The sequence below is a fragment of the Callorhinus ursinus genome, unplaced genomic scaffold, assembly GCF_003265705.2.
Source record: "Callorhinus ursinus isolate GAN/ISIS: 27379988/994484 unplaced genomic scaffold, GSC_fseal_2.0 scaffold8, whole genome shotgun sequence".
Lineage (NCBI taxonomy): Eukaryota > Metazoa > Chordata > Mammalia > Carnivora > Otariidae > Callorhinus > Callorhinus ursinus.
The window spans coordinates 48,093,633-48,121,031 of record NW_027397070.1 but is presented as its reverse complement, the minus strand read 5'-3'; the positions used below and the strand labels follow the sequence as shown (position 1 = coordinate 48,121,031).

Sequence of the window (27,399 nt, the reverse complement as noted above, 5' to 3'; positions counted from 1 at the left end):
TGGTCAGGACGCCGCACAGCCCAGAGCAAGTTTCTGGCATTACCCCCGAGAACCTTCTGAGTCCTCAAAGAAAAAAAAGGAAAAAACGATGTTTGATCAAGAAACTTCAGATTAGGCACCCCAGCTCTCTGCACATTGCTGGCAGGAGGGTGGCAGAATTCAGACAAAATAGTTGGCCAACCTTCCTGCACGACAAGAGCACATGGTGGCTACAAGTGAAAGTCTGGGTGTGCCGGGCCCCAGACTGGACACCCTCAGTGCAGTGACCTGATAACCCATTTCACCCAGCCCCACTGGGGCTTCCGGTAAGCCCAAGCTTGGAGCTTTCCCCATGGGCCACCATTACCGAGACTGGGCCTAGCATGCCAAGCAAGGTACCTGGCCAGGGCAAGAGGCAGGGCTGGTGACAAAAGGCTGCCCCCTGGGGTTTGCCTCTGGCCCAGGGCACATTTGGAAAGTGGCTCTAGGCCCCCTCCCTCCTGTCCCTTCGTAGTCCTTCAGCAGGCTGGCTTCCCAGTGCCACCTGGCCCCAGAGACTATGTCTCCGTGAGGCAGCATGAGGGGGCCTTCCAACCCCAGCGCTGTGCATCCCCGGTAACTTCTTAACCCTACATTTCAAGCTCTCGGCATCCCTGCCTCACCCCCAGAGTCAAGGGAGCACTATCAACATGACCAGATCACTGTGAAGGGTCAAATGTTTCCCAAAATGAAAGTCCCTCCTCCCATGCCAGGTGGGTGAGAAGGCAGGCAAGGTGTGACTCTCCCGTAGGGTCCCAGGGCAAGGGGAGGAGCCTCTCTCCAAAGGGGCAAGAAAAGCGCCCAGCAGGGTGATGAAGGCGGACGTCTAGGGAAACCCAGCTGCGGCCCACACTGAAGACCTCTGGGGCCAGCCAGGATCTGGAATCAGGAGGCTGGGTCTGGGTCCACGGGTCCCTGACCTGGCCTGGCTGTGTGGAGGTACGGAGGAGCCCAGGGCTTATGTCCACAGAGCAGGTGAAAGGAAAGAGAGGAAGTTTCTGGAGAATGAAAAGAGCTGACTGGTCAGTGGTACAGCCCCATTAGCGGAAAGATGGCTACAGCTGGGAGGGAGGGTCTCGGTGCTGGAGGGTCCACTGGGTAGCAGCCACGGTCCTACCTCCAATAATGCTCAGAGGGAGCCCGTTTCCTGAGCAGTCCATGGAGGAAAGGACTGGTCACCACCCAGGGAAGAGGCTGCTTTGTCGTCTCCACGAAGCCCACCCCCACCCCACCAAATGCAATCTCATGATGGGGAGGGGCCTTTGCCATCCCTGGTGCCACCGATGATTTCATGGTTAGTCCACCTCCCGAGGGGTTGTCCCATCCATCTACATTTGAACACGTCCAGAGACAGGGAACTCGTTGCCCCACAGGCAGTTCTAATCAGAACCTGGGATCTGCAGATGCAAAGATAAAAGATTACATATCAGGCTCCTACTCCCAAGTTTATCTACTGGAATGTAGTGTTTGAAGATAGAGGCTCTCAAGTGTCTTCTGTTCCAAACCAAATGTTCCCAAGTCCTCTGAGACCCCTCTCCTGCAAGGCCCATGTTTCCCTTACATCGGCAGAGGGTGCCCAAGTCGAGGGTCTCCTATAGGTCCTTTTACAGCTCTGGCTGGTGCCCTGTCATCCTCCTGGGTTTCACATGGCCACCTGCCTCCCCTCCATCCACCAGCAGGTCCCTGGTATGTTCACAGGCAATGCCATCAGCCTGGCAGGGCATAATCCAGACAGAAAATCTGCCTGAGTAGGCACAAGTGCACTTCTGGGTGACCTCCGCACAGCATCCCTACACAGGGCGGACAGAGAGAGCCAACCAGGGGCCCTTCTATCTGTAATCCCCTGCTGCTCATTGCTTTAGGCTCTGCAGGTCGCAGGAACACCCCGGGCCCACTGTGACAAGCCCTGCTGGGGAGAGAGCTCTCGGACCCCAGCCGTCCATCCCCACACCTCCACCAGACTGGAAAGAACTTGAGATTTCAGGAGATACACCTGACATAAGCAGTGATTCTGGCAACTACAGCAGTCCCCCCCCCCCTTATCTGTGGTTTCAGGTACCCATGGGATCATCAGGTCAGCAGTAGCCTAACCCTAGGTCACGATGCCTGCCATTCACCTCACTTGGCCTCCTCACGTAGGCCTTTTATCATCTCATCTTCAGAGACTCCAGGGCTGAAGGAAGCAAACTTGACCCTGGCCTCTGAAGTGCATGGAAACCCAGCCATTAATTTATTGCCTGAATCCCAGCTGTGTGTGTTTGGGGGCGGGGCTGCTGAGGATTTCATTCCTGCAGCCTTCTCTTTCCCATGACCATTATTTTGCCACCACCCCCCTTCCCCCGAATGCCTTTTCTAGGGAGAGTCAACACCTATTTCAGACACCTACTCTGTGCCAAGTGCTGGCCAGAGAATGGGACAGGTTATAACAAGCACAGCCCATGATCTCAAGAAGTTCGTTCTCAAACACAAGTGTGCAGAGCACCAGAAAGTGTGTGCAGAACACCAGAAAGGGCCGGGGGGTCTACTAGGCTCACAGGGGCTCCCCAGCCGTGCCTCACTGGTCTTGCTGCATTCATTCACTGGCTCATTCATTCGTATCTGCAGACTGAATGAAGACCTTCCTCCAGGGGGCACAGGTTCTTTTCTGTGTTTGAGAGTTCCTTCCAGACTCTTCTGCCTGTTTTTTCAAGCTCAGGAGGGGCCTGTCTGCCCCTCTGCTCCGGAGGCTGGGCTAGACTAGTTAGCGGCCATCAATCAGAGGCAGTCACATGTTGGACACCTTCTTTTGTACCATCTTGTTTCATGCTCACGACCTGTCTGCCAGACATTATTATTCCCACTTTACAGAAGAGAAGAGCTGGAGCTTGAAGCTTGTCCCAGGTCATGAGAGACAGGAGAAGCTGGGATCCAAACCAGTCCCATCTGACTGCAGACCCAAGCCCCTAGTTCTGCCGTGCTCTGCCTCCTGTAATACCAGGCCTCCGGAAGAGCTGCCTCCAGCGGAGGCCTCAAGCTTGCAGCCCTCCAAAGCCCTGGACCTTCCTCGCTGTCATTTCTTCACCCGTAGCGCGAGAGTTGGGAACTCCCTGGGGGCACAGAGACCCTCTGGGCTGCCTGCTCCTTGATGTACCAGGCAAGGGACGAAAAGCTGCTAGAGAGACCCTCCAGGAAAACCCTGTCTCCATCTGTCCTGGCCTCTGGCACATCATTCATTCACTCTAAAGCAAAACGTAAAGGAAGGACGGGGAAAGAAGTCCAGGAAGTGGGCAGAGGAGAAATGGCCAGAGAAGCTGAAGAAAAAAAAGTGAGCATGTCTTGGAAATGCAATGAGGAGGGAGTGGTGGCAGGTGACAGGTGGTTACAAGGTCAGGGGAAGTCAGATGCGGCAAGTGTCCACTGCAGTGAGCAGTCAGGTGGCTGGTGACTTCACCAGGGGAGTGACAAGGCATGGTGGGGATGGAGGAGACAGTTCTTTGAAGAAGTTCAGCTGCAAAGGGCAGAGAAGGCTATGAGGGTGGGGTTCCTCCTGGTACACCTTCAGGCAGGACCATCCACTTGAACTCGGGGATTAAGGAGGCAGAGAAGGAATGTTTGGTTGTTATTGACGGTAACTGTTGGTTTCTTTGATGAGGAGGGGGTGTGTTAAGAATGGAAGAAATTTGGGGCCCCTGGCTGGCTCAGTTGGTAGAGCATGCAACTCTTGATCTTGGGGTTGTAAGTTCGAGCCCCATGCTAGGTGTAGAGGTTACTTAAAAATAAAATTTTAAAAAGGAAGGATGGAAGGAATTTAAGGCATTTAAAAATTATGGAATCCACACTTTGCAGTGTGCCCTGGGTGATCCTGATCCTACCTACTGAACAGGTATAATTACCCATCACCCCCCTGCTTTTCTCCCCAAAGTAGAAAATGAATTATATGGTGACTACATTCAATGCTAACGGTAAAGACCAAATCAAGGTGGAAAGACTGAAGATATAAAAGGTAAAAAATGTCAGCTTTTCCCAAATTCTAGTCCAATCTTCACCAGAGTTTGCTGAGGTGCTTGTTGAACAGGTGGCAGCCTGGGCCTGACCCCACCTCCGTCATAACCTGAACCTGCATCTCTGCAAGTGGGGCCCAGGAGTCTGCATTTTCCGGTGGCTTTGCTTTAGCAACCCGGGTGTGACTCTGAGGGGCCTTTGTGTAGCACGGAATGACACAGCCAGAGGGCTGACGGGAATCTGGAATGCAGGAAGAGAAATGAGCTGAAGCAATGAGAGAGGGAGGGAGGTGCGTGGGTGGCAGGGGGAGGGCTGAGACCCCTCACCTCCCCGGCCCTTCCACTCAGTCCATGAAGCCAGAGGCACGGGGAGTGAAGGCTGAGGGCAGGAAGTCCAGGCAAAGGAAGGAAGCTTGCAACAGAAGCTGTGGAGGGAGGAGAGAGCAGAAATCGGGGCATACAGGCTTACCAGGCCCCTTAGTTCATTCTGCAGTGCCAGCAACACAGAGGAGCGCTGTCTCCTCCAGCAGCTTAGATCTGGGTTCCTCAACCTCGGCCCTCCTAACATTTGGGGGAGGGTAGTTTTTCACTGTGGGGCCATCCTGTGCACTGCAGGATGTTTCGGAGCATCCCTGCCCCCACCCATTAGAGGCCAGTAGCAGCCCCCTCCCTGCCCCAGAGAGGACAACCCAAACCTCCAGACAGGGCTGGGAAAATCACCGCCCCCCCCAGATGAGAATCACTGACAGAGATGGAAGAGGGAAGAAGGAGAACAGGGGGGTCCGGGAGCAGAGAGTTGGGCCAATGAACGGTGCAGGTCTCGGACAGAGGGGGTCATAGCAGAAAGGGTAGAAGTGGGAGGAAATGGTGGGGGGAAGGGCCAGGAGCATGTTGGTTTCTGGGGGTGTAGGCTGAGGTAGAGCAAAGGAAGGAGCGAGAAAGCTGGGGGATTGGAGATGGGGTCAGGGAAGATGTCAGAGGTGGAGCCTGGATGCCGAGGCCCTGGAGGATGTGGCCACGGGGTGGGTACCCAGATGGCGTGCAGGGAGGGCGCAGCTTCAGGATGAGGGGAGGTGGCTGACACTTCACTCTGGGGAGGAAGGAGTCACATCAAGTCCATCATCTGTGGTTGGCTGGGACCCAGTTCCCAACCGGGTCGATGACTATTGACTTTATGGGAGGGGACAGAGGCCCCAACTAAGCAGGCTTCGAAAGAGCAGCAGCCAGTTGTCGAAGGCCCTCGAGGCATCACTGCCCCTGTGATCCATGGGTAACAGAAGCACAGCCAGAGACGCCCTCAATTTCACCACCATCTGCTTAGGCCTGGCCTCCCTCCTGCCCCAGCCAGCTCTCTGCCCCTGGCCCTCTTAGCACTCAGTGTGGAGCCCTGTGCCCCAGAGTGGCCTGGCCTCCAGGGGTGCCTGAGCTCACCTCGGGGGGAGGGGTGGAGCTCTGCTGGACAACGAAGTGGGTTGAAGGTTTTCCTCATACACAAACCAACAGAAGCTTGGAGATTCTGAATGAAACCCAAACTTTTGAGTTATTTTGCCACAGACCTATAGAGGAGGAGAAATTCCATTGTTCTGGCAAGAGACAACTGTCATCTTTTAAGCCGGACTCCCAGGGATCTGGCCCCCTCACAATGGCCTGCTGGTGGGCAGGCAGCTGGAGGGAAGCTTCTGGAGGAACAGAAACTCTCGGAGGGAAGGGGTCTGGACGGGCCTGGCTAGCCTCGGGCCTGCCCTGCTTGCCTCTGTGGGATAGAGCCCACCCCACCACACACAACAATCCAGTGGCATGCCAGAGGGGCTGTCCTCCCAGCCCTCCCTTGGCTCTGTGCTGAGGCCACCCGTGGAAGAGCAAGAACAGCAGCTCTGTCACTTAAGGGTTATAAGCCTGCACTCTGACAGCAGATGAGCCGGTTCTGCCACATACTAGCTGATGACTTTGAGGTCACTCTCTCTCCGCCTCAGAGTGCTCATCTGTAAAATGGGCTCAGTCACAGCACCTTCTTCACAGGGCTGTTCTGTGTGAGCATAAACGATTGGAGGCAAAACGTGTAGCCCAAGCCGGTGCCGAGCAGGCACTCTGTGGACATTGGTTGCTGTTGTCATTCTCCCAGGAAACCCCTTCCAGAAAATTCAGCCTCAGGCCACCTGTGGTTCAACCTAGCAAAGTTCTTCCCTCAACCACATCCCCAGATATAGACCAGAGGATGATTCCATAAGGAACTTGCCATTTATCAGGAGGGAAAGTGGTTGGTTAGGCAAATTAAGAGCATAAATAAGCCTGAAACGGGAATCCACTATACAGAAGAAAATGATTTCTGAACATCTGAGAGACTCTTATGTACATTTCCATAATTAATTTGTTAACCAGGGGCCACCCGAGCTATTCATTATAACAGGCCCTCAGACCCTCCAGCAAGGCTTTATTTGTCATGAACCAGCCCCTCAAGGAACCTGAAAGTAGCACAGCTAAACTTCCAAGAAGGCAGGGCCGCCTGGGTGGCTCAGTCGTTGGGCGTCTGCCTTTGGCTCAGGCCCTGATCTCACGGTCCTGGGATCGAGCCCCACGTCGGGCTCCCTGCCCGGCGGGAAGCCTGCTTCTCCCTCTCCCACTCCTCCTGCTTGTGTTCCCTCTCTCGCTGTGTCTCTGTCAAATAAATAAATAAAAATCTTTGAAAATAACTAAATAAAAATTTTAAAGAATGCAGAGGAGACTTTAACAGGGGGACAGGTTGGGGAGGACCGCATGGCTGAATGTGAATAACCACCCCAGCTTCCTATCGGGATATGGACTCGTGGGCACTTATTACATGGGAGGAAGGGAGAGAAGGAGGGAGGAAGGAAAGGAAGGAAGGAAGGAAGGAGGAAAAGAAGGAAAGAAAGAAGGAAGGAAGGGTGAGGTGGCTAATAGTGAGAAGTATTAGGAACCAAGGACTATAATTAACCCAATTCTGTACATGCGAGGTCCAATAATTGTATATATATGTAATTATATATGTTTTTATGCTATATTTTATAATTATATGTTTTTTCTTAAACTTCCTTTATTTTTTTATTTTTTTAAAGATTTTATTTATTTATTTGAGAGAGAGAGAATGAGAGATAGAGAGCACAAGAGGGAAGAGGGTCAGAGGGAGAAGCAGACTCCCTGCCGAGCAGGGAGCCCGATGCGGGACTCGATCCCGGGACTCCAGGATCATGACCTGAGCCGAAGGCAGTCGCTTAACCAACTGAGCCACCCAGGCGCCCTTCCTTTATTTCTTTAATTCAAATTGATATCCCCCCTGAGTAGTCTGAATCACCTCTTTTAATAAATGTTTTTATCGCTCCTATGCGACTGAAATCTGGCACATGTGTATCTTTCCACAACAGACCCATTTTCCTGGATGGCCACACTAACACAGCTGGAGTCAATGGACTGAAAGTTCCCAGAGATTCTGCTGCCCACCCCGGTGACCTGCAGATGAGGAACTGAAGCCCCGAGAAGCCGGGACGCGCTCAGTTACTAACCAGAGAGCCAGGCTGGCTGGGGGGCTGCTCGGGGTTGAAAGACACAGTGGCCCGCCTGCCACCCTCCCTGTGCCACCACACTACCACAGCGCCACTCTGGTGGCGTCTTGATTTTATCTGGATTTTAACCCCCCAGGAATACTTGGCTAACACCCCTCTTCTCTTTCTCCCCATGGGGCCCCCTCTGGGACCCAGGACTGCAAGACGACCCAAGAGCAAACTGGCTTCAGTGACAGCCTGCTTCCCCAAGTGCCGAAGCTATGGCAAAAATCTGTAATTAAGCATCTTGTCTTAGAAAGATTAGTCAAAACCGGGCTGGTCCCAGACAACTGATTGAAATCTCGTTCCACACAAATTACGGCGTGGAAAATAATGACGGGTAATTAGTGCCTTTCAGTCGGAGCTTTTTATCCACGATTTTCCAGGCTGCATCCATCATAATGAGAAGAGAGACACTCTGCTGAAGCAGGGGGGAGGCAAGTGGACGTGGAGCCGCTGTCCTGGGGCAGCTGGGAGGGTCTGTCCACCGGCCGAACTCCAGCCACAGTGGACAGCCGCTGTGGCTCACAGTGAGGCTCTGAGCAAATTAGACGCAGGGGCCCCTCTGGAGGGATCGATTCCAAACATCAGCCTTCACCGCAGTCCTCTTAGTGGAGTGCCCCCGCAAGCAGGACCCAGAGGTGGCTCTTACTTGGGCCCTCGTAGCCAACGCTGGGCTCTGAACACCACAAAAGGGAGTGTCTGGAGGAAGGAGAGCATCACGAATTCAGAGTATGCTCCCAACCACACCACAAGCATCCTTCCTTTCATTAGCTACTGGACATCTGACATCTGTGAACTTATCTGAACTATTCTTGAATCTGGTTGTATTTTCACCCTCCGTCAAAAGCCACGATGTGGTATATACCTCCCACCTCCTATCACTGAACACATCTGGCAATTTCCAGATGCCACTTAAGCCTCACAGTAGCCACGGTGCTGGGCCATGGAGCTTAGTGGTTGGAGCTGGGTTGCCTGAGTTTGAATTCCAGCTCGGTCCCTTTGAGGTATCGAACCCTTCTGTGCTTCAGTTTCTTCATCTATAAAATGGGGATGATAATTATCGTATTCATGTCATAGGGTGGTCTCGAGGATTAGCAAGTTAATACAGAAAAGAGCTTAGAACAGTGCCTGGTGGGCTCCTGGGCGGCTCAGTAGGTTTTGCATCTGCCTTCAGCTCAGGTCATGATCCCAGAGTCCCAGGATCGGGTCCCACGTCGGGCTCCCTGCTCAGCGGAGAGTCTGCTTCTCCCTCTGTCCCTCCCCCCACTCTCATGCTCTCTCTCTCAAATAAATAGAAATGTTTTAAAAAAAGAACAGTGCCTGGCACACAGTACACGCTTAATAATTGTTAGCTGAAGTTACAGCACCCCTTTTTTGGTAATGAGATGGCTTCCACTCCGAGTCCCTTAAACATTCAATCCCACCACAAGCAAGACTGCTTACTCTCTCCTCCTCCCAGCATTCATCCATCTGGGCACCTGCCTACCCACCACTTAATAGCGCATTTGCGTGCCTCTCTGCGTGCTGGAACTTCCGCCCAGAAAGCCCCTTTTCAGGCGAAGGGGCTCCGTATTCAGGCACTACCAGAACCAACTATCTGAACTAACTAGCTTCTTTCCTGGGAGCTGGCACTTCACTTTCACATTCTCCATCTCTTACTGGCATGAACACGAGCGAGCGTTTGCACACGCGGAGCTCCCACATTCTTACAGACCTCTACCCTGCTGGCCCAGCTGATTGACCCAGGGGGATGCACCTGACCCGAGCTGGGCCGACGAGTCTCTCCCATGAGATGTGTGCCATCCAAGCTGCCTCTGAAGGGACAGAAGCAGTGCGAGATGGACAGCTCAAGAGTGAGCAAGGTCACACTTCGCACCAAAGTGCAGCGAGGGAGCAGAAAATCGAAGCGGGCAGCCGAGAAGGGTGCTGGCTAGGGGCAGAGTCCTGAGAGCCCTCTTCGCTGTTGGTAGCTGCTCAAAAACCCAGCAGCACCTCTGCCCAGGTGAGGGAGCACAGTCTGATTCCCTGACACAACGGCTCACACCAGGGGCGTTCTGATACTTAACCAAAAGAGCAATTCACATACCATCTCATCCATTCACCTACTCCTTCGCTGTCACGCCATTACTACTCCTCGGAGATCTACTCTGTGCCAACCACTCTCCTAACCCTGGGGATGGATTAGTGCACAAGGTGGACAGGTTCTTGCCCTCAACGAGTGACAACAGCATACTTCATTGACCTTGAGCTACACCATCTTTTCATATTTCAATGTCTTGGCAATCAGAATGCATCTTGAATCGATGGCATGCTATAGTTTAATTTGATTAGTGGTTCCAAGAATAATGGTGCCTTTAACAATAGATGATGACATGGATTCAATGGAATATGATAAATAAGCATAGCTGAGACTGCTATGAGTTCACCAAAAGCAATTTCATTTCTTCCTAGACATCAGAGAGACTACATTTCCCAGCCTTCTTTTCAGTGAGCTGCAGCCATCGACTAAGTCCTGGCGAATGGCATGTGGGCAAAATGATGTTGGCCACTTCCCCATCTGGCCCATCAAAATCTCTCGTGGTACTCCCCACCCTGCACCCCCTGCTCTGTCGTCCCCCATCAGCGGCCACACAGGATCCAGGCAGAGGGTCCAGGAGGGGCTCCCATCCCCCCAGGGGGATGGCAGAGCCACAAACTGGAAGGAGCCGGGGCCCGTGAATAAGCTCATGAAATGCTACCTGTCAAACGCCCTCCCCAAAACGCCACATACGCAAGCTGCTATGTTAAGCCACTGAAACACTGGGGTTGTACATAATAATAGCTAGTGTTAGCCACCCTAACTAATACAGTAGGTAAACAACCAAAATAGTATACATTCAGGTAGTGATCGGGGGAGGGGAAGGGGACAGATGGTAGGATGCGGGCAGTGCCAGGTAGGGCGGCCAAAGAAGGCTTCTCAGAGGAGGTGACATTTAAGCAGAGACTGGAGAAAGAGAGAGAGGGAGGCACTCGGGGAAAGCGCTGTGTTGGAGGCAGAGCGGGGAGGCAGGGGGAGGCAGGGGGAGGCAGGCAGGGCCCTCTTCCAGCCAGAGGCATTCAGAGCAGGCCAGGACCTCAAAGGGCCTCCGATCTGTCCCTGGCTGCCTGCCTTCGCTAAAGACCCCAGGGATGAGGAGATCCCTCGTTCAGGAGGCAGCTGTCTCATCCTCCCACCACTCGGGAGTGTATTTAAAAAAAAAAAAAAGTTATTTGTCAAGAGCCAAAATATTTCTTCTCTCTGGCTTCTTCCAGTTATAGTTCATGCAACTCTCTCAGGACCTACAGAACAAGTCTGACCCCCTCTTCCATATGACAGCCCTCTGGATTGTTGACGGCAGCTTCCTGCTCCCTGGGAAGCCCTGTCCTCATGAGGCTCAGCCTTCCCTAGTCCTGGAATCGCTCCTGCTCACACTTTGTCCTCCTTGGAGAGTAATTCCTCTGCTCTGTTTGCTCCTCACAAAAAGGAACATCGGAATGGAGCCCAGCCTTCCAGGTCCATTCTGATAGGCACAGAGCAGAGCAGTACTGACACCCTTCTCATCTCAGACACTACACCTCTGTTGATGCAACCTAAGACTGAACGAACGTGCAAGGTGCGTGGCTCACACTGCTGACCTCCCCTCTGCTCCTTGTGCAATCACACACCTGGTCTGGTTTGTGCGTACCGTTGCTGGGCCTAAGTCCCACTTACCCACGTGTGTTCCTGCGGGGCACTGTGCCGACCCAGGGAGGGGGACAACGCTCCCATCCACCACCTGGCCAAGGCAGTGGACCTTCCCATGTGGCCTTGTGCACAGCGGGGATGACACAGGAGACTTGGGGCTCCCCGCACCCTTTCCTCTTCCAGACTCAATTTTTCAGTCTTTGTGCTAAGGAGCAGATGACAAAGAAACGTCTTAACTCAGCTGGACAGGTGAGGGCCTGGCACTGAAGCCAACTGGGAACCTGCTTCTGACCTCTGTGATGCAGATGACAGTGCGCACCTGCCAAAGGGCTTACTCCGTGCTGGGCACGGGACCGCATGCATTAGGCCCCTTGCAGCAACCTGTTGAGGTAGGTACTGTCGTTTCCCCCGTTTTGCAGAGGGGCTGAGTATCTTGGCAGGGGTCACAGGGCCAGAAAGTGTTGGAGAGAGTTACAAAGCAAAAGGGAGTAAGTCACAAAACTCCTCTGCTCAAAACAGCCAGGGGCTTCCCATCCCACTGCCAGGAAAGCAGGAGTCCTCATCCCAGCGACTTAGAAGGCCCCCAGGGTCCGACCCCACCACCAAAGATGCTGTCCCCTGCCCACTCTGCCCTGTGCCCACTCTAGGCCAGGCACGCTGGCCTCCCGGCTGTTCCGTGACAACACCACTGTGCTCCCACCGCGTGGCCTCTGGCCCTTGTTCTGCCTTTCCTGCTGTTCCCTCCGTCTGGAACACTCCAGGCTCACAGGCTCCATAAACACTGGCTGAGTGAACAAATGAACGAGGTCTGAGAGTTGGGTGGGATAGGAGTCCCCAGGCCCTGCACCCTCTCAGGGTGGGACAGTCCTGGGCCTGAGCCACAGGACAGGAATCCAGCCAGTGCTGCTGAGAGCAGAGCCCAGACACCCAGGTCCAACAATCCCCAACGAAAGGAGCTAAAGAGCCAACCTCGCCCTCAGTGCCCATCGAACTCCGCTAATCCTGGTTTAAAGGCTTTACAAACGACGTATGGATTTTTCTTACTTTGTGTGTGTGTTTTTTCAGTACCCAAAATCATGTGATGTGTTTAGAAGGAACTTAGAGAAGCTAACATCTCAGACCCACTAATTGAGAAATCTGGTTTCAAAATATTGAAATATATATATATTTTTTAATACAAAAATCAATGTCAGGGGCGCCTGGGTGGCTCAGTCGTTAAGCATCTGCCTTTGGCTCAGGTCATGATCCCAGGGTCCTGGGATCGAGTCCCGAGTCGGGCTCCCTGCCCGGCGGGGAGTCTACTTCTCCCTCTCCCACTCCCCCTGCTTGTGTTCCCTCTCTCACTGTGTCACTCTTTGTCAAATAAATAAATAAAATCTTTAAAACAAAACAAAACAAAAATCAAAGTCATGTATGAAAACCTGTAAGAAGGAGGGTTGGGAAAAGCTTGCCTTGACTTCAGAGCCAGAACGCCGATTCCCTAAGAGAGGGAAGGGTTCACGGCCACACCCTGACCTCAGGGCCCAGGCGCAAGGGTTCTGCACTCAGGTGCCCTGGGTTTGGATCCTGGCTTTGTCACTTACTGGCCGTGCAACCAGCCTCCCCATGCCTGTTTCCTTATCTGCAAAATGGGCCATATAAACATACCTACCTGGGAGTTTCTCTGAGGGTTAAATGACACAATCAGCGCAAAGCCCCCACGGCAGCCCTGCATAGAGTAAGTGCTCAATAAACAGAAGCTACTGCTGTGATTCCTCTGCTCTTTTGGGTATGGGTCCCTCCAGGCCCAGCAAGGGGGCAGATCTGACAATGTGGGTCTCAGGCATCTCCTCTAGGAACTGGATATATCAGAAGAGAATGAGGAAAGGGGAAAGCAGAGGCGGGGGTGGTCACTCGCAGGCTCCTTAGCCCTCCCCTCATCTGAGCAGGTGGGGGGTCCAAGGTGGACTCACCAGGCTTGCCCTCGGAACCCCTGTCACTTATCACACAGGACTTCTCCAGATGGGGCAGTTTGACTATTGATCTGATAAATAAACAGCCTGCTGGCTCGATCAAAATGTTATTTTGCATTTCAATCACTGCTCACTAATGCAACCTTCATCCCCCCAAGATGCTGCCGGCAATGACAGGAGCCCTGCCACTGGCTTGAGAGGTGGAGCGCCCCCCGCCAGCACCAAACAGGATTGGTGGGGCTCTCGGTTAGGCCTGGGGTGCACAGCTGCTCTTGGGGAGGGGAGGAGGGAGGAGAAGAAAGGTCCTCGTGAGTGGAGACTGGAGGGGCAGGGTCTGCTCGCAGGCGGGCCAGACCGGGACACAGCTAGCCTAGCCAGCTGCCACCGCCCCACCCCCGCCCCGCCCCGCCCCGGCTCCGCCCCGCCCCGCCCCGGCTCCGCCCCGCCCCGCCGGGACCGCAGGCTCAGGCCTCGGCGCCCCCACTGTTTTAATGAGTGCATTACACTTGTCTGCACCTCAGCTGCCGCACTGGTAAATGGTAAACTGCCTCCAACAAAACTACCCTCTTCTCTTGGGTTGTTGTAAAGACTCAGTGAGAAAACAGACATGGAAGCCCCTTGGAGAAAAAAACAAAAGGATAGTAATGCTGCTGTATGAGTTAGTGGAATCCAAACACTGAATTTCCTTTCTAAGCTAAGTACTTACAATGTGCAAAGCAGTTTGCACACAGAAGCTTACTTAATCCTCAGAGTAGCTCTGGAGTTTTAGTCCCATTTTACAGATGGGAAAATCCATCGAGGCACACAGATGTTGAGGCACACGGCTTTTATGTCCCACTGAAGGGTCATGCCTTGATCTCTAATCCATCCCAACACCCATGTCTGGGAATTCAGCCACCCCGGGCGCCCCCACCCCTACAAAAATCAAGGCTGGCCACCAGGACCAGCAGGTGAACACAGCCTGCTCCAGAAGATACTCGGCTGTTCAGAAATCTGAACACCTGGCCATGCCTGGGTGACGGGGGACAGGCGGGAGAGATGTCACTTAGAAGCAGCAGAATTACCAGGGCCATGTCATCTGTGTGCAGAGCTGGGGGTGGGGGGCTGTGAGTCTTGAATGTAGAAAGTTCAAAGTGGATGGGATGGGAACCCCCCATATCAAAGGATTGGCAGCTACAAGCCTCGGGGGTGCCCCTTTGGAAAGGACTATACCCACCCCTCTGACCTCTGTGTGCCTTGGTGGAATTAAGGGTAAATTTTGGCTTTTGGCCTAGGTGCCAAAATTGCTTTGTATTTTTTTTTCCTTATCTCTCTCTCTCTCTCTCTCTCTCACACACACAGACACACACACACACACACACGCCTCTCAAGGGTAGGATTGCATTTTTATAGTTTACGTTTCTGGGTTTGTTTTTGTTTTTGTTTTTAAATAAACAGCACAAGGGGCTTCTGAGTTCTTACTATGTCTGGTAGAAAAAACCCAGTGACTAGCTGGTCTGGCTTCTGCCCCAGCTCTGAGGCTGTGTGTCCCTGAGACAGTTACTTGCCTTCTCTGGGCTCAGTCATTCTATTTCCTTTCCAGGGAAATGGAGACAGCTTTAGCCATCTGCCAGAGAGGCCTGAGGACATATGATACAGGGGGTGACACAGGGGCCCTGTGGAAGAAAGCTGGACTAACTGGTCCTGAGATTTACCTGGGAAGCAGGACGCCAGTCACAAGCTTTTGGCTCATGCTGCTTTCACAGGTAACTCAAGGGTTAAAAATGAAATCACCTAAAGAAAAAAAGAAATGCACATTACAAAATGAAACACTGCCTATAATACAATGGCCTGAGATCAATATGACATGTAAAGACTGGGAATCCATAACTCTCCAGTCTCCCACCCTGATGTGTGTGCCGAGCCAAATGCCAGTCCTCTGGCCCCCAAAGACAGAACCCCTCCAGCCCAGGATCCCAAGAGCAGGGCTTCTCCACGCACATCCGACAGCTGCCTGCCCAGCAGCTGGTCAGCTCAGCCAGGCTACACTGGGAGGAGCATCAAATATTGGCCCTCCCAAGTCCACATTCAAGTCTCTGCTCTGCCCCTTCCTTCCTCCATGACCTTCAGCAGGTTCCTGATGACCTTCTGAGTCTCAGTTTCTGCATCTCGAAAGCAGGGAAAACCCATCTTTGCTGCCTCGTGGGGTTATTATAAGGATCAAATTAAGATATTATTTTCAAAACCTTTGCAAAGTGTCAGCCTCCTGCAAAGCTGTCACACCCTGTGGCATTTCACAACTGGCTCCTGGAGAGGAAGTGACCAAGGTCTTCTGGACAATCAGTCCCACCAGGTGCCCACCCACTAATGAAGCTGAAACTGAAACCCAGCGGACTAGCACTTTACTCGTCTACCCAGTTAACCTTTGTCAGGCCCCTGGAAGTAAGTATTCTCGCTCTTCCTGTAAGGGCAGGTTTCCTTGTTAAATGTTGCTTCGTGGGTCGGGGTCAGGGGCTGATGACCCCAGGCCCCTCGGACTCCTGAGTTCTGAGCTTAACTTCCACATTTCACAGCGTCTCACCCTCAGGATTCCAAATGGGAACAGAAAGTTTAAAAACACAAAGGCAGAATATCTGACCAGCATGCCTCCAAACTGTCAAGGTCATGAAAACCAAGGAAGGTCTGAGAAACTGTCACAGACCAGGGGAGATTAAAGACACAGGACAACCAAATGCAGTGCAAATGCAAATGCAGGGGATTGTGGGCTGGATCCTGGAAGAGAGAGAGGGCATCAGTGGGAACGGGACTCAAATCTGGATAAAGTACAGAGTGTAGTTAACAGGCCTGTCAGTCTCTTCACTGGGACAGATGCACCAGGGTAATATAAGTGATGAGTGAGCGGGAAAACCACGGGAGTACGCATAGGAACTCGCTGCACTAGCTCTGGGAGTTTTCTGTAAATGCCAAATTAGTCTAATGAGAAGTTTTCTAAAAATTGATAAAAACTGTAAAAGCGCCAACTCTGGCTCTTGAAGAGAAGGTGAAAGGCCATGCATGCTGACCTGTTTTCAGGAGGCATCTATCTCCCGACCCCCGACTCCCTCCTTTAGGGGCAGAAGCCTCTGAACAAGCCTGGCTCTTCCTTAGCTGTGCTTCTCCACTCACGCGAGTCCACCGCCTGGAACACCTTGTCCTGTCTCCAGTCAGAGGTCACATTGTGGCCTTGTTGGCCGAGAGCCACACAAATGATCAAACACTGAACCAGTTACCTCATTCCTACCGATTTAGACTCCGATCGTTCATCAGATGCAAAAAGTCACATGCTTGAAACGTGACCTGTAGTGTTTACTTCCAACACACACACACACACACACACGTGCGCACACCCGTGCACACACATACAAACCCCACTGGAAACAGCTTCGATATTGGTAAATAATGCCACATCCACTGGGTTGAATTGCAGAGCTGTTGATACAAGAGGAATTGGAAGACAATGGCAGAACATGTAGAGAATAAAATCCAGGCCCAGCTCTGGTCTGCAAAGCCCCCCTTGAGCTAGCCCTGGCTCCTTTCCAACTTCACCTTCCACTCTTCTCCCCTCGTTCCAGACCCATGGGCCTCCTTCTCTTCCCCAAATACTCCAAGGGCATTTCTACCTCAGGGCCTTTGTACCAGCTACACATGTATGCAATAGAAAAAGGGTATACATGGAAAATAATGTGCAAAAATGAAAAGGGAGAAGTGCTATTTGGGAAAATGAGCTCAACTTTTTTTTAACCTTTCTCAAATTATTGAATATCGTAACATGGTGTGAAACTGTATAAAGAGGATAGACCCTCTTTGATGTCATTCATACTCATTTCAATGTCTACTTCTACTTCTACTCTCTTGCTGTGTGACTTCAGGCGAGCCACTTAGCATCTCTGAGCTTCAGCAGTTTCATCTGTAAAATTGTTACCACATTCCCTTATTCAGAGGGCTGGTATGAGGATTAAAGAGAAAAGGAGAAGAAAGTGTTCAGCACAGTACTTGGCACACAGGGGGGCCTCCATAAAGGTCCCTTCTTCGAACTGATCAATTCAGTTTTGTTTCTTATGATTTGTTTTTGTTTTGGACTGAATCCACATGTCAACCCTCTACGACTTCCCAGAGTCAGGGACTCCCTTCTGAAACCCTGCTCAACGTAGGACACAGTTATAAACACTAGACTTGCTGCTTGTTGGGCTTCCCCCTTAGCTCCTAGAAGGCAGGACCCTCGCCTTGCTCACATCTGGATCCCACAACACCTGGCTTAGGGCTGGGTCTAGAGGGGGCTCTCAGTGATGCTGAATACATGAATGAATGAGTCACAGACCGGGGATGAGCAGGGAGCTTAGACGTAGAGTTTTCATAGAATTTTAGGGTGGGAAGGGATCAGAAGGCTCATTTCAGTTCAATCCCCTTTTTATAGATGAAGAACCTCAGGCTCAGAGAGGGTAAGGAACGTGCCCCAGGTCACTCAGCCAGACAAGGTCAGGTGCTTGGCTCCCAGCCCACCAAGCCATGCCACTGCAACTCTGGGCAGAAGCCCTGAAAAGGGCTGAGCCCTGGACCCCAGCAGTCAGCCCTGGTCCTCTCTGGGGTAAAATACAGGCTGGGGGAGGAGAGGGTTACGTCAGTGATTGTGCTAATCAATCAACTCAATTAAATCTAGAATGGTTAAAAAAAAAAAAGTAGTAAACAAAAACAGCAGCAGAAAGTAATGACTAATAATCAAGTAAAATTGGATTATTTCTGTGCTGAGTGGTTGGGGTGGGTAGGGAAGTGAGAAAGTTCACTGGAGTGAGGAAAAAGTGAGAGAAACAGCAAGCTCAGCAACCTGGGGATACTGGGGGCCTGGGGAAGGACCTGGAGGGGCAGAATTCCAGGGCCTGATACGAAAATCCATTTGTCAAACACAGAACTATGTCCAGGCACTGTTCTAGTGCGGCACACATACTGACTTGCTTCCTGTTCGCAGCAACCCTAATAGGTCAGAACTGCCACGATCCCATTTTACAGATGGGGAAACTGAGGGACAAGGGAATTAGGTCACACCGCTGGGGTAGAGCCAGGATTTATTTGGACTCCTGTTGTCTAACACCCTGAAGGAAGAGCGATATGCTTCCTGGGGTGGGCATGAGAGGGGCTTTATGTGCCTGGGGATGAAACACATTTTCCTCATATATATATATATATATATTTAAAATTCTTTTCAGTAATCTCTGCCCCCAACACGGGGCTCCAACTCATGACCTTGAGATCAAGAGTCACATGCTCTAGCGACTAAGCCAGGCAGGCGCCCCACCCCCTCATTTGCCTCATATAAAAAGTAGTTGCTACCTGTTCATTTGATTTCCTTTACCATTTACTGAGTGGAACACAACAGGGATTCTGCCCCTAAGCTCGGAAGCTCATGGCAGACACAAGTGAACGATGGCAATACCGTGTTCACAAGTGTGATGACAGAGTCACACACTCATGTTCAGGGAACTCCTGAAGCAGAGAGAAAGGGTGTCTAGCTCTCCTTAGGGGAGGAGGGTCCTGGAAGGCTTCCTGGGGGAGGTGCCATCTAGGCGGTTTTGAAAGACAGGTGAGGTGTTAGCCAGGCCAGTAGGGGAGCAGGTGTGGAACGGCTTCCCAGGCAGCGCAGGGCCAGCACGTCCAAGTCACAGAGGTGGGAAGCTGCAGTACACATCCAGGGAAGAACACCTGGGGAGTCGGGACAGAGGTGTGTGGCACGGGGCGGGGCCAGGAAGGTCACAGGTGAGGGCAGAGCAGGAGATCCGGATGGAGAGGAGGGCAGGGGCCAGTTCCAGTCCTGGGTGCTAACTGAAGGGGTTTGGGCGCTGGAACGTCTGCGGGGCTGGCTCGCAGCAATCCTGGAGCGCCTGCGGGGCTCGCCGCATCACACCCCACGCCCTGCGGTGCTGGTCTGCCCCCCGCCCTCCCCCGCCCACGCACAGAGGCCATGCCGGTGGAGCGGCCACCTGGGATCTGCAGGGCAGCTGGTTACACACCGCCTTCGGGGTCCCCGCCGTCAACGGGGCGGCGGGCTGAGCAGGGCAGGCGCCTCTCCCTTTCTCCAACAAGGAAACGGAGACTCCAAGAGGTAAAATGCCCACCCCACAGCTGGCTTAGAACTCAGGCCTTCTGCTTCCTAGTCCTGTCCCCTCCCCCCTGCCCCCATGCACCCTTTCTTTGCAGTAGGAATGCATTAGCAAAGCTGGCTATTTAAAGGAACCCCGCACTAATCCCTGTGTAAACAGAAAATCTTTAAGCAAATCTAATAATCGCTGTTAATCCAGCTGTTACATAATTCTGGGCTTTACAGCACAGCACTGGGGCTAAGGTATTGTGGTCCCTACACAACCTTCCTTGTGGGGAGAGCTTGGGGTTGGGACAAGGAGCTGGTGAAAGCTCAGAGGGGGAGGAGCAGAGGTTGTCAGGAGCAGTTGGGGCAGGCTACCTTCATGGGTAGGAGCCACTGAAAGGAGAAGTGGGGCTGGAAGTTCTCAGGTAAGCAGCGCATGCATTCCCGCAGCCCTGCAAACGAGCCACAGCCCCATGTTTCCAGCAGAGCTGGTGGCGGGGGTATGGGCTGCTTGGTGTTGGGGAGAGGTGAATGGAAAGTAGAGGAGGGGACTTGAAGCTACATCAGTCAGCTTGTTCCACATCTTCTAAATACCAAGAAACAAAAAAGGAAGATAGCTCCACTTTTCAAAAGGGGAAATGGAGGTAGTGGGGAGTATAAAGTCAGTAAGGCTATTCCTTTAGCCCATCAGCACTCCCCAACCCCCCCACGCCAGATAGCTTACGGGGCAACTGATCCCCCTATTCTGGGTCAGTCTCCTTATCTGATTATTAGCCTCTTGCTGGCAGGGTCCATGGCCTATATTTGCCTTTGTGCCCCAGCAAAAGTGCCAAGTAAATAGCAGGTGCTCGATAAATGCGTTGAGCGGGGAATAAAACTGGTTCATTTCACAGAAATTAGATTGAGAAGAGGGATAAGAGAGAACCAAGATCTTGATTTAAAGCTGATAAAGGGAAAGGAAGAAAAATGGGAAATCACATTTATCAGGCATCTCTTGTATGCCTGGCATTATACTAATTCTATTTAAAACAACACTATTTTAAGTAATATTAAACAATAGTATAATTAGAACAATATACTATTCTTATATTCTGGCTAGCGTAACTTGCACAGAAGGGATGAGTAATGTATTAAAGTTTCTCTAGTTAGCAATACTAATAATTGCTAATATATAATTGTACCAATGCCATGCCATCATATCATTCAGATCTCCCAAGATACTTATGAGGTTGGTACTGTTATTATCTGTCACGAAGCTGGACACTGACCCTAGGTTCTGATGCCACACTTTCTTTGTAGCATGCACCACAACTGGCAGGTACGTACGTACGTACACACACACACACACACACACACACACACACACACACACACACACAGTGCCTGGTAGGGAAGGGGGCAGAAAGAGCCTGGCTGCAAGATCCCACTAAAATAAGCAAGGATTCACTCAGCTCACTCTCCTGAAGGGCTGTCGAATTGAAGGAGACTCTAACAAAGATGCCCTTGGAAATTTGCCTCCTGTTTTGAGCATGCCGGGGTACAAGTGGACAAAATGACAGCACATGAGTGGACCCAAGAAGAGAGTTGGACAAGTAAAAATCCAAGCACTTTGTGTTTAGCTTTGAGCAGCCCCTTCTCTTTTCAAGAAGTGCACATGATTCCATGGAAAGACGCCAGGATTTAAAGCCGGACCACTGACATTTTAGATCCTGGCCCTGCCACCCATCAAATGGCATTTAATCAATCTTAGCCTCAAGTTCTCCATTGCAAAATGGGACACCTAGGCTTCCCTTGCAGGTTTCTTGGAGGGATTAAGAAAGCTATGCATGGGAATGGAAAATCTGCAAAAAGATACAAGATTGACAGACAACTTGTAACAGTGGTTACTTTGGGGAGACTATACGGAACCAAGGGTTAGGGAGAAAGAGAGACACACCAGTCATTACCTATAGTCCCGTACTGTTGGACTTTTTTATTACACATGTGAATAGTTCTTTTTAAAAAGACTGAAAGATGAAAAATACACATACATAGGGACTCAACAAATGGCAAGCAATACAATAACAAGTCCCCTTAAAAGTCCGCTTCATTCTCCTGGACTGGGTAGAACTGTCAGAAATGCACACCCTTGGTAATCACAGGTACAGTTTGCACCCAGGTCTTACACAGAGAGACCCCCTTCTTATTCCCTCAGCCTTCCCACCATCTTCCCGCCCCATCCCCCAAAAACTCTCTTCCCAAAGGAGCCCCTCAGCTTGTTTGGCTAATGTATTCGCAAACCAAATTAGGGGCCCTGGCTCCCAGGGAGGTCCCCCAGCCAGTTGCTAGATGCAGGGAATTAGATACCATCTAGTGCTCAAATCAGATTAGGTCCCACCCCCACCCCCCACCCCACATGCAAAAGCCTACTTTCTAATCAATTTTACAAAGGGCCCTCTGCAGATATACACTAATGGTATTGAGCTGAGATCTTTAAACCAAGTCTGCAAGAAGTCTGCAGAGATAAAACGTACAGACCGTATGAAGGCGGATGCCTGTCGCCAGGGTGTCCTTCCCTGGCAAGGGAGAGAGGGCTGGGGGCGCAGGGGAAGGGTCCATTAGGGACAGATGCCATCCCTACTCCAGAAACAGCAGCCTCAATTTCTTCCTCCTTTCAGACTGAACCCCCACCCCAACACCTTCCCCTGAGGTCCCCTGTCATTCCACCTTCCCACACCAAAGGCCCAGTAAGTGAGCCGGGGACCGGTATGTTCTTTCTCCTCTAGTCCTTGGTTGCCTAGACAGCCTCCCCGAAGGCAACCACTATTACCGGGTTTTTCGGGAATCCTGTGACCTTTTCACAGATTTTCCATAGGCATTCATGCCTAATTTTCTTAACCCCTCCAAGAAATCTACGAGAGAAGCCCAAGTGTTGCATTTTACAGATGAAGAAATCCGGGCTCCTGTTGTTGGTTAAGTGACAGCTGGTGAGTGGTTTAACACCTGGCCCTGCCCCTTACTACCTGCCTGGCCTGGGGCATTGACTTAGTCTCTGGGCCTCAGGCTATGCAACTGAGAAATGGGAGTGGTAGCAACAGGACCCATCTCAAAGGGTTAAGGAGATGATGTGTGGAAAAAGCTTACCTTTGCCTGCTTGGCAGGAATGGCTCAATGAAAGTTATCTTTTACTTCTCTTTTCTACGCTGCCACTCCCATCAAATTTCTTGTCACTCCCCAAATATCTTATGACTTCCACACCTTTCACCTGGAATGCCTCTTCCCTCTTCCTTCTCGAAGAATCCTTCCCTGGTGTGTTTCTCATTCTCTCCTCCATGCTCTCCCAACACCTTGCTCACTCAAGATTTTTTTTTTTTTAAGATTTTATTTATTTATTTGAGAGAGAGAGAATGAGAGATAGAGAGCACGAGAGGGAAGAGGGTCAGAGAGAGAAGCAGACTCCCTGCCGAGCAGGGAGCCCGACCTGACGTGGGACTCGATCCCGGGACTCCAGGATCATGACCTGAGCCGAAGGCAGTCGCTTAACTGAGCCACCCAGGCGCCCACTCACTCAAGATTTACCAAGATTTAGTGAGTGCCTGCGGTCTATTGGGGGGGGGGTGCTGCTTATTGCCCTATATACATATCTTGTGCCTTGGGGCTTATTTTGTCCAGTCAAGTTCCTTGAGGACAGGGGCTGTCTTACTAATCTCTGTGTCCACATAGAAAATGCCTGGTACATTTTTGTGCAATGAAGAAAAGAATGAATCTGTGAGTAGAGCCAGATGACCGGAGGCCACGACGGGCCTGGATTTTTGCACTTTTTGGGGGCCAAGGCCTGATGGCCCCTCGAACCTGCCTGGTGACTCAGGGGTCCCCCCAGCCTGATACCTTGTCTTCATAGATTGCTGGGGCATAGATGGCCTGCATGCTGTGTACCGCCTGGTGTCTGTCAGAGAGACAGAGCCAGGACCCACCGTCCGGCGTCAATGGCTGCCCGTCCAAGGCTGCACCAGAGAGATTCACAGACCACTTGGCCCACGAGGATCAGGCTGGGAGAACCGCTCCTGCTCTGGGGAAGCAGCAGATGCTGCCTTCACCCACACATCTCACTAGCTTTGGGCTGCTGAGCCCCCGATGCCAGCACCTCTGTGCCCTGTGCCACGATCACCAGGCAGTCACCTCGTACCCGTGGCCTCCTGGAGGCACCCACAGGCTCCAGGTGCCCACCCAGATCATGTCTCTAGCTCCAAAATGAAGCCAAATTCATAGCTTGTTCTCCAGGAAGGCTTCTAGTATAGTCCGGGGACCAGCAGGATCCGTTTTACCCAGAAGGGGTGTGATGCTCAGACCCTCGGGCTCTGCCCCAGACCCACCGAAGCAGAATCTCTGGATGCGAGGCTTCAATCCGTCCTTTAACGAGCTTTCCAAGTGACTGTTACCAAGACACAAGTCTGAGAACCAGTGTTCTGTGGGCCACGCGGTAAGCACCTAGCCAGCCAATAGAAAACGTGTTCTGAGTCCTGGGGCCACTGGCATGTTAGTCTATCATGTGAACAGGGCATCTCCTCTTGCCTGATTCCCCCAACGGCCACCGGAGGCAGCAGGGCCAAGATTCATTCACTGGCTCATTCATGGAGTCAACAGTTCTTTACTATATAAAGTTGGCCGCCAGACACTGTTCTAGCTGCTGGAGCCGCTGCTGTGAACAAAATACAATCCCTGCCCTCAGGAAGAGGGTCCAGATGGACCACATGCAAGTGAACAAACTAATACATGACAGAGGGTACTCCCTACCCCATTGTCTTTATTTGTCTTTAGTATTAATGGCTTCTTAGCACTACATGTATTAGAGAAGCTTGCAGCGCCGTTGTAACTAATGCCCTTTGAGCAGAGCTGTGAATAAAGAGAGGGAGGGGGCTGAATGGCTCTATGGAGAGTTAGGGGACAGGCACCCCAGGCAACAGAACAAGGTTCAAAAGCCCTTTTACAGATTAGGTTAACTAAGTATCAGAGCTGAGTCCAGAACCTAGCCCTGACTCCTAGGACCAGCCTCCTCCACTACCCCAACTGGTTCTCAGACGCTCTTGACTTCTCCGGGTCAACAGCTTCTTCTCCACCTCTCTCCCCTGCTCCTTCCCTCCCCTGTAACTCCCCAGGCTGGAACAGGGTTGGTGTGTCCACTCAGCTCTATATACACAGAGCCTCTGGGCCAGTGAATTTTTACCTTCACATGTATGAAATATGCAAAAAAGAAAAAAAAGATTAATCCCCAAATATGTGAAGGAAAAAATGCAAAATCAAAAAAACTTTAATGTTTAAATAAATGTCCACAAAGTGTAACATGACATCAGCTTGTTTTATTAATGGTATATTCGTAAATACTTTGTCACATCTGACAATAATTGGTAGGTTAGATTTTCTTAATTAGAAGTTGACTTGATGATTCCCGAGAAATCAGAACCTATTTTAAATTCAATGAGTTATTGTATCCAACAAATTCCAAATTAATTTTTAACCCTTCCAAATAATTTTTGCAGTAAAAATTATATTAATGAGGCCTTTAAATATGTTCGCTATGGTATGGGTTTGTGAGGATCTTCGGACAGCCTTGGCTGGGAGTGTGCGTGGCTCTGTGCTAAACCATGAGGCAGCAGCACGGACAATGGCTCCAAACCAGGCTCCGTGCCCAGTGCTCCGGGGTCAGCGTTCCTGGAGCTTGGGCAGGGAGTGGCACTGCAGCCCAAGGGCCAGCGCCGTGGACTGGCCAGGCCCAGCGACAGGTAGACCATGAGGCCGGGCACAGTCAGCCCCTACAGAGGCCCCCCGGCAGCTGTTCTCTCAGGCAGGCAACAGGCACCCGGGTAGAATACGGTGCCCACCAAAGGGCTGGGCTGAGCTTGAGCACAGGAGAGGAAAAATCAGAGTGTGGGGGGCTGGCACCTGCCATGGCCCCACCCTGACACTGTGAAGCCGGAGGGAAGGCGTGGCGCAGGAAAGGAGCTCAATCCTAAGGGCAGCTTACCGACCTGACCCCAGCAGGCGCTGGAAGATTCCAGGCTTTGTCCATGGCCCTCCCTGATTGGTTTGCAGAGGTTCCCGGACGTCCCACCCCCGGCTCATGGGGAGAGACTCCAGGCACATTCTACCCTCTTGCGATCCTGCCCATGAATTGCTATCCAGGACGAAGCTCTCACAGTACCTCACGGGGATACCTAGAAGGCAGTCCATCCCACCCTCTGGGCACTGGGTCGTCTTCAAAAAAATAATCATAATCAAAAAATATTAAGTCTGATTACTACACTTCATTTACCATCTCTGGGTTAGTTACCAACGAGGCCAACAAACTAGCTCTGATGCTTGATTCCAAATGACTTCTGTCTCTTAGGAAAAAAAGTCAAAATCATCATTAAGGATATTCAAGAGGCTAGGCTGGACCCACAGATGACGCTGAGCACCAGGGTGTGGAGGGGATACGAAGTGAGCAGGGGAGGGAGGAAAAGGGGCAGGGTGGGGAGGAGGGGGGGGGGCATGGGGAGAGGAAGCTGAAAGGAGAGGGAGGAAAAGGAGGGGGCGAAGGGAGGAGAAGAGGGGAGGGGTAGAGGGAAAACTGGAGGAGGGGGGAGGGGAAAGGAAGGAGGGGAAGAAGAGCAGGGGAAGGCGGGGAGAAGGGGTGGGGGGGAAGGGATGGAGGCTGGGGTAGCTAAAGGGCAGTTTCCAGAGGGGCTCTACTGAAGGAGTGCAGTTTAGATAAAGGTGTAAATTTCAGGGGTACTTACTAAAAGACCACACCTAGTAGTCTGTCCGTTCGTTTAGTCATTCATAATATTTATCGGGTATTGCAATGTTCTGGACACTGTCTGGCTTTAAAAAATAAGGTCTCTGACCTCAGGCAGCTTTTATTTTGTGGGAGGGACCAATGATTAAGAGGGAGATTATATTACACTATGTTATACTACGTTACATTACAATGTAATTATATATATATATATATATATATATATATTTTAAGATTTTTTATTTACTCATTTGAGAGAGAGAGCGAGAAAGCCAGCACAAGCAGGGAGAGAGGGAGAGGGAGAAGCAGACTCCCCGCTGAGCAGGGAGCCCGATGCGGGGCTCGATCCCAGGACCCAGAGATCACGACCCGAGCCGAAGGCAGACGCCCAACCATCTGAGCCACCCAGGCATAGTATAAATGGTTTAAAAGCACTGTGCGACGCAGGAATACATTGATGTGTGACACGTCCGCACATCCTCACATATGCAGACACACTGCTTCCAGGTCCTTGTTTCTGTGGCAGGGTAAGGGCCCTGAGGGACGCTGGCTGCTGAAGACAGACCCAGCCACACCCACGCACACCCACATACCACTCTTCCTCTATGCAACACGCTCATGCAAAGCAGGATGCAGCAACTTCACTCACTTAGCAGGCAGGTGTCAGGCCAGATATTTGAGAGCACCTAGACTCGTCCAAGTCATGCCAATTTACGGGACCAGAAGTCCTGCTCCAAATTAGCACTGTCTTACAGCCTGTTACGGCCTCTACCTGCCTGGACATCTCATGGGTCACCCTGGGGGCACCGGGCCATTCATGCACAGAGTGAAGCTGAACAGGGTCTGTCTGTATGTCCCTAGCAAGGGGACAACAACCCAGGATATTCTAAGCCAGTGTTCTTCTGTCTTTCCCTCTGAAATGCGAACACATTTTACAAACACAAAGCCCCTCTTCCCTGACTGGCATTATGTGCCCCCCCCCCTTTCCCGAACATCTCCAGTTTTCCCTTCTGCCATCCAAAGGAATCTCATCAGTTCAGATAAACTGCTCAGTTTCAAAGTGGGCCTGGTGAGGACTCCGTTTCCTGGGCTCCTCAGGGTCTCCCGGCCATACCATGGGAATTGGTATGGCCACCATAAAGGGCACAGTACTGGAGTACACAGGCCTGGGTTCAAATCCTGGCTTCCCACTTGCTAGAAAGTCACAGAAACTCTCTGTGCCTATTTCTCTCTCTGTAAAATGAGATACCAGTTCCTAATGCAAAGGGTGGTTGGAAAGATTCAATAAGATCATGCATACGAATCACTTAGCCCCGTGCCAGACAGCACTGAGGAGGC

At 51.6% G+C, this 27,399-nt stretch overlaps 1 protein-coding gene across 6 annotated transcripts in view; it reads right to left on the bottom strand.

The window, feature by feature from the left end:
* Positions 1-27,399, bottom strand: part of ESRRB (estrogen related receptor beta) — a 194,972-nt gene that overhangs the window by 56,028 nt on the left and 111,545 nt on the right. Inside the window, exons 1-2 of one of the 6 annotated variants that reach the window (XM_025869583.2) lie at positions 15,439-15,482; positions 14,908-14,986 (exon numbers count right to left, since the gene is read on the bottom strand). The exons of 3 other annotated variants lie outside the window; for them this stretch is intronic. In XM_025869583.2, the coding sequence (XP_025725368.1) occupies positions 14,908-14,945 (38 nt within the window). In that variant the 5' untranslated portion in view covers positions 14,946-14,986; positions 15,439-15,482. Of the gene's footprint in view, positions 1-1,135; positions 1,406-14,907; positions 14,987-15,438; positions 15,483-27,399 lie in introns of those variants that run through there. 2 more of the 6 variants (XM_073895630.1, XM_025869584.2) reach the window with 2 other exon arrangements.